The sequence below is a fragment of the Lactuca virosa genome, chromosome 8, assembly GCF_052849685.1.
Source record: "Lactuca virosa cultivar CGN04683 chromosome 8, Lactuca_virosa_CGN04683_v6, whole genome shotgun sequence".
Lineage (NCBI taxonomy): Eukaryota > Viridiplantae > Streptophyta > Magnoliopsida > Asterales > Asteraceae > Lactuca > Lactuca virosa.
In genome coordinates this window covers 272,905,645-272,923,364 of record NC_136433.1, presented here as the reverse complement: position 1 = coordinate 272,923,364, position 17,720 = coordinate 272,905,645, and the positions used below count along the sequence as shown (strand labels likewise).

Here is a 17,720-nt window from a genome sequence, read left to right as displayed (position 1 = left end):
AGATTTCATAAACTTATTTCATCAAGCGTTGATTTCATTTTCGAAACAAAATTCTAACCAAGGCACTTATGGTACATTTTGTTTAAGTTATATTATTTTTGTCAAATATAGACAAATCCTCACAACAAAATTCTGATACAATTTGATTTATATAATATTTATTTTGTCAAATTTAGACAAATCCCAAAAACCAAATCGACTTAACCAAAAAACATACTCCTTCACTTACAAAAAACATACTCCTTCACTTACCCAATCCCACTTAGCTTACGCCGCCCCATCATCATGACATATTCTCTGAATATCGCTGTCATCGGAGCCGGCACCTCCGGCCTACTCACCGCCCGGGAGCTTCTCCGAGAGAACCACCGAGTCACCATCTTTGAAAAGTCAAACCGTCTCGGTGGAACCTGGCTTTACGAACCCCAAGTCGAGGCCGACGATGTTCTTCACCTTAACCCCAATAGATCCGTTGTCCACAGCAGTCTCTACTCATCCCTCCGAACAAATCTCCCCCGGCCACTCATGGGTTTCTCCGATTACTCATTTGAAGACAAATACTACGGTGATCCGAGAATGTTCCCCGGTCATGAAGAGGTTCTAAAGTTTTTGCAGGATTTTGCTAACGAGTTCGGAGTCACTGAGGTGATTCGGTTTAACTCGGAGGTGGTGCGAGTCGATTCATTAGATGGTGATTTTGTGGTGGAGTGGAAGACGATGGAGATGGGTTCGGTGGCGGAGGTGTTTGATGCGGTGGTCGTTTGCAGCGGCCACCATACTGAACCTCGAATCGCCGATGATGTTCCTGGTATGTAATGTTCTACAAGTATCTGATCAGCTGGCACACGTGACTGCTTAACCATGTTTTTTCAAAAAAAAAAATTTCTTTTCAAATGTTGTTAATGTTTACTTATTATTATTTATTTATTTTATCTCAGATTGTTATGTATTTTGTCTTTTTAGTACATTACATGATATTTTTAGTACTCTTTTTTTTAAAAAAAAATTATAGAATTGTTATTAATATTGGCTGGAAAATAGTTTTTTTTTTTTTAATGTAAATTTTATAATCTATAATGCTTATAAATCAATAATATATTTTTCATAAGTTATTTTTCATCATTTTTGTGGTTGTATCCACTTTATATAATACTTTATTGCTAATCTTTGTAAATTGGTAATATATTTTAAAGTCCAAGTTCGGTAAAAGTCATTTTAGTTCGAAATTTTTTGGTTTAACCATCTATCAAATCTTTCGTTTTATTTATTTGTTTATTTATTTATTTATTTATTTATTGTTTTTTTATAAAGTAATTATTTCATAAAATTTTGAATCATATATATGTTTCTTTTATGATTTAATCATTAAAATCTTTATTTTTTATCGGACCAGACCATGGTTAAAAGGAAAAACAGACAAAAAAAATGTATCATATTAATTAATTAAATTTAAAAATATTGGTCATAATAATAAAAAGAAAAAAGAACAAAAATCTTATATTTTAAGAAAAATTATGGCGATAGAAGTGATAAGTAGTTTATTTAACCTTTGTAAATTCTAAAAAAACTGAATTTAGCCCATCAAACTATATTTCGTAAGATTTAAACTATTATTCCATAAAAATGTATAGCTAAATTTTAGTTTGCATAAATTGAGGCAGGTATCGAGGAATGGTCACGAAAACAAACTCATAGTCACAATTATCGTGTTCCTGAACCATATCGAGATCAAGTTTGTATACATCTTTCTCATATTTTTTGTTTCGTTTTAACTAATAAATACAAGTGTATCAATATTTTCGACACAATAATAGGTCGTGGTAGTGATTGGGAACGGGCCTAGTGCACTCGATATATCTCGAGAAATCGCAACAGTTGCCAAAGAGGTTCATCTTTCGTCAAGATCTTTAAATGTCAAGGTCTCAAAGTTGGATGTGTATGAAAATATATGGCAACATTCAAAGGTACATCCAAGTCTTTGTGTGTTTAAACAAATTTTTTGGGGTGTCAGATTGTCAATCCAATGCACGTCAAATGCAGTACGATTTATCTTGTCTTGATGATGAGTACGATCTATCTTGTCTTGATGATGAGATGAGATATGGAGAGTGAGACCCTCTTACACCTTTTTAGGTGGTGCAAAAAAAATGCAATATTTGTCCTCTAGACATTGTGTCAGTTCGGTTCATGGCAGACATAATACAATCTATCTGTCATGTGTAACAAATGAGACCATTTTGAACAAAATTTTGACATTTGAACAGATTAACCGTGTTTATGATGATGGAACGATCTTCTTCCAAGATGGAGAATCTATTGAAGCGGATGTTATCTTACATTGCACGGGGTATGAACTACATCCAAAACCCTTTTTTTTGTTCTTTTTTTTTTTTCAGAGCCCATGTTTTATTTTTGAAATTCTATGAAAATAAACCGCAAAACTCTTATTTGATTCGGTGCATTTGATAGGTACAAATTCCATTTCCCCTTTCTAAGAACAAACAATGTTGTGCATGTGGATGACAATCGTGTTGGACCACTCTACAAACATGTGTTCCCTCCACAACTCGCACCTAGACTAGCTTTTGTTGGACTAACATATAGTACGTACATCCGTTAACTAAACCATGTTCTTTTCTTTTTCTATTTAAGTAACTTGTTTGGTAAATGATGCTTAAAAATATTTGAGAAAATGACGCCATATTTTGGGAAATAAACGAGGGCGAGTTTATAAAACATTGGATTTAAAAGACTTATTTCTCCGACTTTCTTTATTAAGTTATTCTTTCTGTATTGAGTAATGAACACTCATTTAATATCATTATGAAGATCAAGGTGTTCATTTTCAAATGTTTGAGCTGCAATCGAAGTGGGTAGCACTTGCATTGTCCGGGAAAATATCATTACCATCGGAAGACGAGATGTTAGCCGATGTTCACAAACATTATCGAGAAATGGAGGAAAATGGGATCCCAAAGCGCTACACTCATTCACTAGGTTTTAAGGTATTATCTCAATTCTTACTATGAATACTACATAGAAAAATAGCACGTAGTTTACCTTTTTTACCAATAGACAATGTACTTTACATTTTACCTTTTATAGCAGCATGCTTTCATTTCTTTACACTTAATAGCAACATTCTTATAATTCTTTACTCAATAGCAAAATGTACTTACGTTTTGTTACCGATAATAGAGTATGTTAAAAATAATATACGTTTCCCATGTTGGAGCAAAATGTAAGTATGTCACTATTATAGGTTAAAAAAATGCAGCTATGTGGCTTTTATGGGTAAAAAAATAAAAAATATATCGCTATTATTGGTTAGTAAATGAAGTACATTGTTATTTTAGGTAAAAGCATAACTATGAAGGTATTCTTAGTAATTTTCTCTTTCAAGTAATATTGATTGGATTTTGTTCATTCCTATATTGACTTTGATTGTCAAATGAACTACTTATTAAACTTTGAAATTGATGGTTTTTATGACAGTTCGAATATTTGGACTGGTTAGCTGCTCAAGTAGGATTGCGAATAGATGATCGACTTAAAGTGATTTGTAGGAATCTTCTCGAACAATGGATTTCTCATCCTAATGGTTTTAGAGACGTGTTTCAATTATAATTTCCTTTGATTTGTGCATATCAGTTGCAATCATAGGAATACAAATCATTTTATCAAGAAAGTTGTCTATTGTAATGTGACATTTGATCGTTTGTATTAGAAACCCAAATGAATTAGTAGTTTTTATAAAGGGAATATGGGGTTTGGAAACCATAATTTGTTTCTTCACATAATCATAAATTTGCTTGGATTTTTGTCTAGTAACTGTCACGACCAATTAGAAAATCACCCAACAAACCCTCAAGCAGATTAACATATAAGTTCACATTAATTTTCACTTGGACATTTGTAAAGATTCACCACGTGTGTAATTATTCAAGTTTGTTAGATCAGTTAGTTAGTTACTTCATTAGTTAGCTGATTAGTAATAGCCATAAATCAATGTACTCTGTAATATAAATAGAAGTTGAAGGGTAATAACAGATTAAGATTCTCATTTCACTATTCATCTTCTTCTTCATATTTTCTCTGTATGTTAGAATTTTATCAGAGCAAGTTACAATCTGTTTTTTTCTATCCAAATTGATTTCTCTTATAAAAGATGAATACTGATCCAGTTATGGATATCAATTCAAATATTAATTCACTCAATTCTACACTTATCCCTAAAGGACATGATTCTCCAAACATGTTTTTTGTTTCTACACTTCTTACTGGTTACGAAAACTGGATTCAATGGAAATTCTCCATTCAGTTGGCGTTAGGAGCAAAAAGGAAGATCAGCTATGCCTATGTTTATGGTACAACAAAACAACCGGAATCTAAAGGAAATGAGTTAGATGAATGGATTGGAACTGATTATTTAACCTTGTTGGAAATTTTACTGAACTATGAGATAATAATTATTATTAAAGAATCGTGTAGATTGATCATGGTTTTCGACCATACACCATTTTCGGCCAATGTTTCATTTTCAATAGAAAGTATAAGTGTAAAAGTTGGAAATAAAAGTTGTGTTACTATAGTAGTAAATAATGGTTAATATTTTTACTAAAAGTATCAAATTATCATAGAAAATATTAACTTGTTGACAGTGAATTTGAATAGTAATAGAAGAAAAGTATATTGGGTCATGAATGGGTTGATGACACACGGGTAATAAACTCAACTTTTAAAGGTGAGGGATTCAATTACCCGCACCCGTTGGGGATGGGGACAGGGAAAGAGATGGATAACCTTGCCTCATTCTGGACCCTTTTCATCCCCAATTCAGAATGTATTTCAGACAAAATGGGAAAAAAGAAATGACATCCGATTCCAATGAGCTGAAGATTTTACAAATAAGTTGTTGTTAATTACGTGTATGGCATATATTTTTATTCTTTTTGATCGATTAAATTTTAATGTTAGATTACCCAATGCTAAAAAAATGAATAATGTGTTTGATAATTCATATCAAGGTGAAGATTTCATAAATTTATTTCATTAAGCATTGATTTCAATTTTCAAAACAAAATTCTAACCAAACGCTATTCCAGTACATTTTGATTAATTTATATTATTTTTGCCAAATATAGACAAATCCTCACAACAAAATTCTGATACAATTTGATTTATATAACTGGATTATGACCCGCGTTAAACGCAGGGAAACGCATAAATAAAATATAAATGTATATAGATATTGCAGAATAATTAAAAAAAAAACCAGGGTTATTGGTATTATTGAAATATATAGAAAATACACTGAAATCGACAAATATATATAGTCGTTGAAGGATCTCTTTGTACACAATATTTTTTTTATTAGTTGAACGATCTTCCTCGTCACAAAGTAACTTCAAACCTTTTTTACTTGTGACAAGGGAAACAACTACATACACCTGACCATGCACGAAAACGTGTCTACGCAAGTATAATCCAACATTTGACAATGTACTTTCAAAATACATTGTTATTTTATGGTTATATTGTGAAATATAATTGTTTATTTCAAAAAATAGCAACTTATTTATGTTCATTTGAAATGAACCACATAAACCCCCAACAATATTAAATATAAAGAAACTCTAACAAATAAATATAAAAACAGTTATGTTTGCTTGATTTAGATATTGCCCGTGACTCATTGAAAATGTCAAAATACATAATTGGCACACAACTTACTTGTTATTATGATACGAAGAGGTTAGTTTTTGGAAGAGGTTAGTTTTTGGTTATTTATTTGGCAAGCATAATATGTATTCTGCATTACAAGCTCTTACCTTTTGAATTTAGCATTTCTTACTTTAGAATTTTATTTTGGCTTGACATAGCCATGATCATCCCATATTTAATACTTTGCTCTTCTTGCACCTTTACTACATGCTGACTTACATTCATTAAATTAAGATTTAACATTTTTTAAAAACAAATATAGACAAGAAACTTCTAAACTCAATGGATACGCTAAAAGAGACATGAGACTTGCCTTTTGTGAGATCAATAATACCAAATTGGACTACTTTCTACAAAATAATTTAAGAACCGCAAAAAACCTTATTGCCAAAATATCTAATATCATTATTTAAGTCATAACCTGTTATATGCCGAAAAATTGAAATTTTCAACCAAAACTCTGTTACACGTCATCAAAGTTGAAAAAAGATCATTTATAGTTAGATAATGGTATTAATTTAAAAAAAATCGTCTTTCACTTTTTGTTGGATGTATTTTTTGATGATAGAAACAATTATCAGGCCAAACATAATCCGTAAAAACCATCCAAGGCAAATCATAGATCGCTTAATCAACAAAATATAATACCACAGTCGTAGATGGTAATACAATTAGAATATCTTTTTCTAAAAGATCGAGAAATGGACAATTTATTAGAATCTTATGACGTTGATAAAAGTCATAACAAACTGCAATAGATTGAATCGATAGTTTACAATAAATATAAAAAATAAAGCCATATCAGAGATAGAAAAACCTGAGGACAAGTAAAAAAACATGTAAAACTACAAAGTTGCAAACAACAAAAACATATGATGCTAAAAATCTTGAAAAAAAAAAACCAAAATTTATACCAGGTTGTGAGGTGAATGTAGAGAACTTGTGTCAGATTCTTTGAGACATTTCGTCAAACACCTACGGTGCCTGTTCTAATAACCCATCTTTTGAATGTAACATGACAAAAAAAAAATCCAATCTTACAGGAAAGTGTAGGAATTAACAAAATTAACATGTATTTAGATTATGTAAATTATTTTGAACAATGTTTCTTTAAAAATATATTTATTATTGTTTCATACCTACATACAAAGTTTAATAAATAAATGTTAATTGTAATTATACAATTTTATTCTAGCATATAAATACGACCACATAGAAAATTTAAGAATCAAATAAAAAATTTGTCTATAATACCGTAAATATGATATTCAAGGAAATAAGATCAATCTTAATTTAGATTTTAACTTCTTAGCCTACTTTTGATATAGTTCATATATTAATATTTAGAGAAACTGGTAGACAATGATGTTGATATTAAGTTTTGTATATTGTTGTTATCGGTAAAAAACTGAGTTTTATTTTAAACTTAAAAGTTTTTTTTCATGGTAAGTATATATGTTGCTATAATTTGTAATAAAAACCACATAATTATTACAGTTTGTAGAGATTGTTGAGTATCGAGTCCAAGTTAATAGGTTACGCATTTAATATGAAAAGTTATACATTGTTGTTTTGTCTGACTTAATCTAGACTGAATGATGTAATATGTTAAGCCAAAAAAAAACCTTATGTAATGTTTTATGAGATTTCAAAAATAGAAACATAATTTTGTTAGTCATAGAAAGCAATCTTTGAATTGTTGTATTTGCTGTACAAAAATATATACAAATTAGAATAATTATAGTTTAACCCTTTCTAGATTAAATTTTTTATAAAATTCATCCCCTTAATAGTGAATAAAAGATAAATTAAAAGAGACATTTAAAACATGAAAAACTCACAACAAGTTATTGTTAAAAATGCTATAACAATGTACTTTACAAGTACATTCCTAAAAATGGTATAAAATGAAGTTATTATATTCGACAATAAGGTCAGAAATAGTAACCAAGTTGAGACAATCAAACAAACAGAAATAGTAGCAACAACCGATTTGATCCATTTTTAAATTAAATTACCGATTTACCCTTCTGATGAACATTGTCCATACTAAATTAATGATTTAGCCTTCGGATAAAAAATGGAAGTATCATGCAAAAAGAATCATTTTAGTACACATGTCATCTTAATATCCATTGTTGAATTGCTTTTCCAGCTCAATGCTTTTCTAGTTTCGTAAGTCGAATTACCCTTTTGCCCTTATATTTCCTTACTTAAAGGTTTCCTGCATTTAGTTTGCAATTAAATTAAAATAAATCACATAAATTTAGGAGTTTTTTGATACCTTCAAAAGGTAAATTCGAATCTTCCTTCTTTATTCTATCCCAAATAAAATTACCTTTCTGCCCTTAAACCTTAAAATCATACTTAACATTTAAAAAAAATCCATCCAACAATATCAATAACCTTTAGTTATGATTTCAATTTAAAGTTAAAAATGTTGTAATTCAACCATCATATTAGGATATTAATTTACATTCAAACACTAAAAACATATCTCTTTATTCCTATTATACCCTTATCCTCCATTTTCCATTCGGTATTACCATATATTTATGTTAACTGATTATTTGAGTTCTATATCAAGATTGTAATCCCTGTAATTCAGCCAGCAATTTAAGATATTATATACAATCAAAAACAGTAACCAGGTTAAGGTAATCAAACAAACAGAAATAGCAGCAGCTCATGATTTGATCAATGTTTAAATTAAATTACTGATTTACCATTCTGATGAACATTGTACATACTAAATTAATGATTTACCCTTCGGATAAAAAATGGAAGTATCATGCTAAACGAATACACAAAAAATTGATTACAATGAACAGGAAAACAGGTGGGGTGTATTTGTCATTCCATCAAAGTACTTTTCTAGATTGTGTTTTAACTTGTTTCCATCAAAGAACATTATTATTTTTTCTGGACTAAAGGTATGTAATATATTTTCCTATTTATTTGAAAAGTTTCAGAAAAGTAGTTAACCGATATCATGTAATTTGTGACAAAGAAAATCAAAATATATGAATACATATATTTGATACAGGAACAAAAAAATAATCGAAAAAAATATAAAAAAGCAAAAGAAGGTACTGACCTTCTAGTGCACAACAACGAAGGTTTGAAGCAGAGAATGGTGATGAAAGTTATAAGCAATAAGAATGATGTTGTAGGAGAAGGTTTGAAGAAAAGCAACGACTGAAAATAAATGTGAGCCGCAGATTCAGAGATGAATCATATATGTATGTGATAATTTGAATATGATTTTTTGGTATTAATGGTTTCCTAATAAAAATGGATTTTATATTAATGGTTTACTAATATAAACAAATTTATATTAATGGTTGATATTTAATGCTTTAATTGAAATGATTTTTTGTAATATGTTTTTAAAGTTGACCATTTTAAAACCTTGATAACCGAAAATTCAAGATTTAAAATCTGGGAATCTTTTATTAGAATTAAATACAATCCATTTCAACGGATTTAAGTTAATTTTGTGGAAAAACTCTTATTGGAATTAAATACATTCCATTTTGGGATGATGATGTCAGCAATCTAAGGGTGGAAAACATAAGATTGAAATACAATAAAGGGCACAGATTGTTTAAGATTATGTCATAAGATTTTTATTTTAATATATAATAAAGATAACATAATTATTAGTATGATTATTTAATGACTTTTTTAAAAAAGAAAAAACTAAACGGGTTTGAATTTTTGAAGCGAAAAACTATAAATAAGGGAGTTAAATTATATGGACAATATTAATTAGGGTTAATGATGACATAGATTATCAAAAGATGACTTGAAGGAGATGCATGCTTCAGTTTGTAGAGATTTGTGTGAATCCAAAACAGAGGTGTGATAATTAAAGATGCAAGGAAGACACAATACGCAAATTCTAAGAATACATGAGCAAAAAGGAACCACCTTATGGTGCTACATTATGTAATAAACACACAAAGCATCAATTGAAGCACAACAATTGACATGAGGACGAAGAGTATTAGAGAATTATGGTTTAATAGAGAAAATAGAGGAGAAAGATAGGGCGGCTATTCATGTTTTTTGGCCAGATTTATGGAGAAACTGATATCTTATGTATATAAATAGAATGATATGCTTTAATCGATAACATAATTGTTGATTTTAAAGATTCTATAATTTAATATAGTTGTGTTCGAATTGTGAAATATATTTTAGAAAGTATGGATAGATTCTATAATTAAAGATTTTATAATTAAATGTAATTGTGTTTGAAATGTAATTGCTAAATTTAAAGATTTTATAATTAAATGTTTGGATTATATTTTGGGAAGATGATGTCAGCAATTTGATCTAAGGGTGGAAATCATAGGATTGAAATACAATCAAGGGCACTGATTACTTCATTGATAAATTAAAGGTTTTCTTTTAATAATATTTAGAGATATTTATTTTTTCAAATTTAGCAAATCCCAAAAACCAAATTGAGTTAGAACCAAAAAAACATAATACTCCTTCACTTACCCAATCCCACTTAACTTACGCCGCCCAATCATCATGACAGAATCTCTGAATATCGCTGTCATCGGAGCCGGCACCTCCGGCCTACTCACCGCCCGGGAGAACCACCGAGTCACCGTCTTTGAAAAATCAAACCGTCTCGGTGGAACCTGGCTTTACGAACCCCAAGTCGAGGCCGACGATGTTCTTCACCTCGACCCCAATAGATCCATTGTCCACAGCAGTCTCTACTCATCCCTCCGAACAAATCTCCCTCGGCCACTAATTAGTTTCTCCGATTACTCATTTGAAGACAAATACTACGGTGATCCGAGAATGTTCCCCGGTCATGAAGAGGTTCTAAAGTTTTTGCAGGATTTTGCTAACGAGTTCGGAGTCACTGAGGTGATTCGTTTTACCTCGGAGGTGGTGCGAGTCGACTCATTAGATGGTGATTTTGTGGTGGAGTGGAAGACGATGGAGGTGGGTTCGGTGGCTGAGGTGTTTGATGCGGTGGTCGTTTGCAGCGGCCACCATACTGAACCTCGAATCGCGGATGATGTTCCTGGTAATTTTACAGATCGGCCGGCTCGCGTGACTTTTTAACCACCTTTTTTTTTTGTTTTTTTGTTTTTTTTTTTCATTTCAAAATTTGTTATTACTATATAGTATATATTAGGGGTGAGCGTGGTGCGGTTTGGTGCGGTTATTGGCTAAAACCGCACCACTAACCACAAATGCGGTTATTAAATTCTAGAAACCACATAGTGCGGTTAGTATTGCGGTTCGGTTATGCGGTTATTTGATGCGGTTTGGTTAATTGCGGTTACGGTTGCGGTTATTAACCACATGGGTTTGGTGCGGTTTTATTGAGTGGTTTTATGCGGTTTTTAACCATGTGAAGTTGGTGTTTTTTTTTTTGCTTTTAAGAGTTTGTTGTTTTTATATGCTTTTAAGAGTTCAAGACTATTAGTTTTAGTAAACAAATGATAAAAAGAAAGCAATAGATAGACAAAAACTTAACACTAACAAACTGATATTATCTTCAAAGCATCAACAAATTTCATCACTTTTCAAAGTTCAACAAAACAAAAACTCTTAACACTTTTTGTCTTCTAAAAATTGACCATTCATTCATCCTATTTAACAGCTTGCAATTGAAACTTTCTTTCTGCGTCATAGACTACAAGTAAAAAACCAAAATCATTAGTTACTCTAAACTTAAAAAACCATTAAAAAAATGCCAATAAAGATATAATATATTAGTTACGTGGTAGAAAAGCAATTCAATCATTCTTTTGTTGAACATCATTGGATGGCCTTTTACCCCTTGAAAGTGCATCTACACAGAAAACAATTATACATGATAATATTATATTATTAGTACAATACTACATAAGTGAAAAACTAAGTCCAAAAAATATGGTGAAAACTTACCAATTTTTATACCCGCCATATGCTCATTCAATTCTTCAATTTCTTTAGTCTTCATACTACAATCTAACTCAAGATCCACCAATGAAAGCCGTATCCAATCTTGTGTACAAATTAAAGCTTCTGCAGTGTCGGTGTTAAGTGAACTCCTATACTTATCGATAACTCTACCACCGGTACTAAATGCCGACTCTGATGCAACCGTCGAGATTGGCATTGCCAAAACATGTCTAGCTAGTATAGACAATACAGGGAATTTGGCCGAATTTGCTTTCCACCAACCTAATAGATCAAAAGTTTGGTCCCTTTTTTCCCTTCCATCTGCTAAATAGATATCCACCTCGCTCTTAGTATCTTGACCCTCATCGTCAAATTTGTCAAATTCAAGCTCCAAATCAATATTCATCTCACAAAAGCTACTTGATTTTTCACCAAAACCACCATCTTGTGTGTTTTGTACATTGTTTTTTTCCACTTTACTCTTGTAATGGCTAAACAAATCATCAAGAGTCTTTTTCACCTTTTCCAATATCTCTTTGCTTTTCTCAGAATTCGTACCATAAATCGTTTGAATGCAATAATTGACATATCGAAGCTTGTTGCGTGGATCCAAAACAACCGCAACATACAATAGATAATTCATATTATCTACATTGTCCCAATATTTATCATACTTCTCTTTCATTGACATGGCCATCTTTTTCTTTTGTTCATCTTGACTCAAGCACATTCGGGTGATGTTTGCTTGCATTTTCACAAGCTCAGAAAAAAAAATATTGGATGTTACATACTTCGAACCAGATATCTTGGTTGTAACATCAGAAAATATTTTTAAGTACTCGATCAAATTCCTATTTTAAATATCAATAATAATAATAATAATAATAATAATATGTAAGTATTCAAAAGATATATACGAAGTACTAACAAAAAAAGTTAATCATACCTAGTTGTTTCCCAATCAACATCACTTGGAGCACCAAGTACTCTAGTCTTCCTTTTCCTTTTCCTTGCGCTCCTTTCCAAATCTTCCTCCGCCTCGGTGCGGAAATAAGCTCCATAAGAAGAATCTATCATATAAAGCCTATTAAGAAAATAAAACATGGATACGATATTATTTTGTCACTGAAACGAGAAATATAACATAAATATATAACAAGTAAACATACATTTCAAACGCGTTCTCATAAATTACGGCTGTTTCCAACATTAGATATGTTGAATTCCATCTTGTATCGACATCAAGAGATGGCTTTTGTTTGCATTTTATTTCAACTCGAGCAATACAGTCTTCAAATGTTTTATATCGAGCTGGTGATGATCGCACGTAAGTCACCGCATTTCGAATTCTAGTAACAGATTCGAATTGCTCTTCCAATCCATCTCTAACCACGAGATTGATGATATGTGCACAACAACGAAGATGCAAATATTTACAATCTAATATATCATGTGGACCCTTCAACATCCTCTTTAAATATCTTATTGCCCCATCGTTTGAAGATGCGTTATCCACTGTAATAGTAAACACAGTCTCAATCCCCCAGTTTTGTATACACTCATAAACAAGGCGCCCGATCGTGTCACCCTTATGATTCTCTATAGGGCAAAAATTTAGGATCTTTTTTTGTAAAACCCAATAATCATCGATCCAATGTGCAGTGAGGCACATATAATTGACATTTTGGACCGATGACCAAGTGTCTGTAGTTAGACACACTGTTTGGCCTTTCATCATAGCTTTCACTTTTTCCGCCTCTTGTTCATAAATCGATAAACAATCTCGAGCGACACTCCATCTAGATATGAGCTTAAACTCAGGATTCAATTCCCACACAAACTCCTTAAAACCCTCATCATCAACAATGCTAAAAGGTCTATTGTCTTTAATGCACATTTTGGCAAGGGCTAATCGACATTTCTCTTGGCTAAAAGAATGCTTAGCTAAAGACCCACTCGCCTCCGTACCTTTTGGCTTAAAGCTTAAAGCCGTTTGTTTCTTTATATCGGGTTTTTTATAAAGTGGGGAGGTCCTACATGAATGGACTAGATGAGTAAGTAATGCAGATGTACCATTCTTTCTAGTGCCACAAGCCAATACTCTTTTACAATGTTTACATTTTGAAGATGTAGCGCCTTTGACATATGGGAAATGATCCCATACAATGGATCTCACCCTACCTGTTGACTTCTTTTCTTCTTCGGTGTTACGTTCACCGGTTAATGGAACTTCAACTCCATTGTTATTTTCATCATCAACATCAATTATACCTTCATCGGTAGCCATTCTGAAACACAAATAATCAAACAGAAACATTCAAATACCTAACCTATTAGTGTTCTATTATGTTATTGTTACCTAAACAAAGGAACAAAAATTAACTAAACAAAGCTTACTGATTTCAAAAATTAATTTCATATTTTCATATGTGTGCAAAATCTGGAAAAATAAAGATAATTGGCTTTCATGAAAAAAATCATGAAACTTGCTTCCAGTATGTATTAAAAAAAATGAAATAGTTATATTTACCCTTTTAAAGAATTTAATTTCGTGAAGTAGTTATATCTTAAATTTACTCTTCAAACGTTAAAGCACTCATGCATAATTACATATATACTCCTATTTTACGTTGTATGAAAAAAAAAATCTCAAAAACTAAGTTCATATATTGTTTATGGTTTTTGTAAATACAAATTGAAACAAATGCACAAAGCTACTGAATTAAACACATACTCGAAAGAATGATGACATTCATGGCAGTAAATAAGGATAACTGAAAACCTATTGTTATCTCTACACAAACCAAAACAAATGATTTTTGTAAACGTAACGTTATATATGTGATTATGTCTACTTAAGATCGAAGACGCTTGCCGTATATATTTTTTAAACAGTCGGAAACAAACCTGTAGTGGCCGGAGATGGTGAGACGTGTCAGTGTGATCCGCCGATAGTGTGAACGTTGACGTAGAGTCGTGCCTAACACTGATGATGTAGTGACAGCCGGAGATGGAAGACTGAGGGTTGAGACGGTGAGGGATCGTGACTTCGTTCGTGAGAGTGGGAGGCGAAGAGTCTGAAATTTAGGCTAGGTCAAACTTTGAATCCCGCTCAACATAACCTTGTTTTTTAATTAGGATTATTAATATTAATAAATCAAATAATAACATTATATAATTATTAAAATTTGTAAATTAGTGGTTCGGTTAGCGGTTCGGTTAGGTTTAGCGGTTCGGTTAATCTATTCGGTGCGGTTCGGTTAGGTTTAGCGGTTCGGTTAATCTATTCGGTGCGGTTCGGTTATTTGCGGTTTTTAAAAAAACAATAACCGCACCGCACCGCAAAATTTCGGTTTTGATAAAATTGAAAACCTCACCATCGGTTATCGTTTCGCTTTCGGTTAATCGGTTTCGGTTTTTGCGGTTTTTTCGGTTTTTTTTAATTGCGGTTCGGTTTTTGCTCACCCCTAGTATATACTATGATTGATGCTAACATATCTCGTAATTACAGAAATGGCCCTGCTATAATGGAATAGTTGCATATTGGGTCTCATAGATTAATAATTACTGTTTTGGTTGCTGTAATGTTAAATTTCAATCAATACAGATTTAGCCCCTATAGTTTTCTATTTTAATAATTACATTTCAAGAAAAACTATGTTTTTTAGTTCAATAATTACATTTCAAGAAAAATTATGGTTGTGATAGAAGTGACAAGGAGTTTATTAAGATCATCCTTTGTAAATTCTCAAAAAACTGAATTTAGCAATCATAAACTATATTTCGTAAGATTTAAACTATTATTCCATAAAAATGTATAGCTAAATTTTATTTTGCAAATCGAGGCAGGTATCGAGGAATGGTCACGAAAACAAACTCATAGTCACAATTATCGTGTTCCTGAACCATATCAAGATCAAGTTTATATACATCTTTCTCATATTTTTGTTTCACTTTTTAATTAACTAATAAATAAAAGTGTATCAAGATTTTCGACACAATAACAGGTGGTGGTAGTGATTGGGAATGGGACTAGTGCATTAGATATATCTCGAGAAATCGCAACAGTTGCCAAAGAGGTTCATCTTTCGTCAAGATCTTTAAATGGCAAGGTCTCAAAGTTGAATGGGTATTCAAATATATGGCAACATTCAAAGGTACATCTAATTCTTTATGGGTTTAAACAAACTTTTTTTTTTGTGTCAATCCAATGCACATTAAATGCAGTACGACCTATATTGTCTTCATGATGAAGATGAGAGATGGAGAGTGAGACCATGTTACACCTTTTTAGGAGGTGCAAAAAAAATGCAATATTTGTCCCATTAACATTGTGTCATGTGTAACAAATGGGACCATTATGAACAAAATTTTGACATTTGAACAAATTAATCGTGTTTATGATGATGGAATGGTCTTCTTCCAAGATGGAGATTTAATTGAAGCGGATATTATCTTACATTGCAAGGGGTATGAATTACACCCAACACTCTTTACCCAAAAACATGCGTTTTATTTTAAAATTCTATGAAAACACACCGCAAAACTCTTATTTGATTTAGTGTATTTGATAGGTACAAGTTTCGTTTCCCCTTTCTAACAACAAACAACATTGTGCATGTGGATGACAATCGTGTTGGACCACTCTATAAACATGTGTTCCCTCCACAACTCGCACCTAGACTTGCTTTCGTTGGACTAACATATAGTACGTACATTGTTAACTAAAACAATGTTGCTCTTTCCTTTTTCTATCAAGTGTTGGTTGGGTAAATGATGTTTAAAAAATATTTGAGAAAATGACGACATATTTTGGGAAATAAACGAGGGCAAGTTTATAAAACTTAGGACTTAAAAGACTCATTTCTCTAATTTTATTTATCATGTTGTTCTTTCTGTATTGAGTAACAAACACTCGTTTACTATCATTATGAAGATCAAGGTGTTCATTTTCAAATGTTTGAGCTACAATCGAAGTGGGTAGCACTTGTATTGTCCGGGAAGATATCGTTACCATCGGAAGATGAGATGTTAGCCGATGTTCACATACATTATCGAGAAAGGGAGGAAAATGGGATCCCAAAGCGCTACACTCATTCACTAGGTTTTAAGGTAATTATCTTGATTCTTACTATGAATATTACATAGAAAATATAGCAACGTACTTCACCCTTTTTACTAAATAGCAACATACTTATGATTCGTTACTCAATAGAAAAATGTAATCATATTCTATTACCGATAATAGAGTATTTAAAAAATAATATACATTTCCCATATTGGAGCAAAATGTAAGGATGTTGTTATTATCGGTAAATAAACAATTATGTTGTTATTATGGGTAAAATAATAAAAATATATTTCTATTATTGGTAGATAAATGTAAGTAAATTGTTGTTTTGGGTAAAAAAAACTTATAGTATCATTAAAAAAAAGTAAAGTAGGTTGTTATTCTCAGTAATTTGCTCTTTCAAGTAATATTGATTGGATTTTGTTCATTCCTCTTTGAGTTTGGTTGTCAAACGAACTATGTATTAAACTTTGAAATTGATGGTTTCTATGACAGTTTGAATATGTGGACTGGCTAGCTTCTCAAGTAGGATTGCAAATAGATGATTGACTTAAAGTGATTTGTAGGAATTTTTCAGAGCAATGTATTTCTCATCCTAATGATTTTAGAGACGTGTTTGAATTATAATTTCCTTAATTTTGATTTATGTGTAATTAACTATCAGTTGACGTGCATCAATTGCAATTGTAGGCACACGAATCATTTTATCAAGAAAGTAATCTATTGTATGTGGTCATTGATCGTTTGTATTAGAAACATAAATGAATTAGTAGTTTTTATAAAGGGAATATACATACTATTCTATATGGGGTTTGGAAACCATAATATGTTTCTTCACATAATAATAAATTTGATTGGGTTGTTGTCTAGTAACTATCAAGGCAGATTACAAAATCACTCAACAAACCCTCTAGCAGATTGACAGATTAGTTCACATTCATTTTCACTTGGGCATTTTATCGAACAATTGATGATTTAAAGAAGTAATTTTTTTCTTCACATA

General features: G+C 31.4%; 1 protein-coding gene, 1 long non-coding RNA gene and 1 pseudogene across 2 annotated transcripts; all 3 read left to right on the top strand.

The window, feature by feature from the left end:
• Positions 1-237: 237 nt before the first annotated feature.
• Positions 238-3,774, top strand: LOC145132598 (flavin-containing monooxygenase FMO GS-OX5-like). The gene is made up of 7 exons (XM_079067443.1): positions 238-808; positions 1,662-1,732; positions 1,815-1,964; positions 2,265-2,347; positions 2,470-2,603; positions 2,830-3,005; positions 3,496-3,774. The coding sequence occupies exons 1-7, from the start codon at positions 286-288 to the stop codon at positions 3,625-3,627; spliced, it is 1,269 nt and encodes a 422-aa protein (XP_078923569.1). The 5' UTR covers positions 238-285; the 3' UTR covers positions 3,628-3,774.
• Positions 3,775-10,249: 6,475 nt separating this feature from the next.
• LOC145133073 (flavin-containing monooxygenase FMO GS-OX5 pseudogene) lies at positions 10,250-11,141 on the top strand (annotated as a pseudogene).
• Positions 11,142-16,232: 5,091 nt separating this feature from the next.
• Positions 16,233-17,319, top strand: LOC145133074 (uncharacterized). Its single transcript, XR_013718381.1, has 3 exons — positions 16,233-16,354; positions 16,583-16,758; positions 17,213-17,319. It is a non-coding gene; the product is annotated as an uncharacterized LOC145133074 (long non-coding RNA).
• Positions 17,320-17,720: the final 401 nt, after the last annotated feature.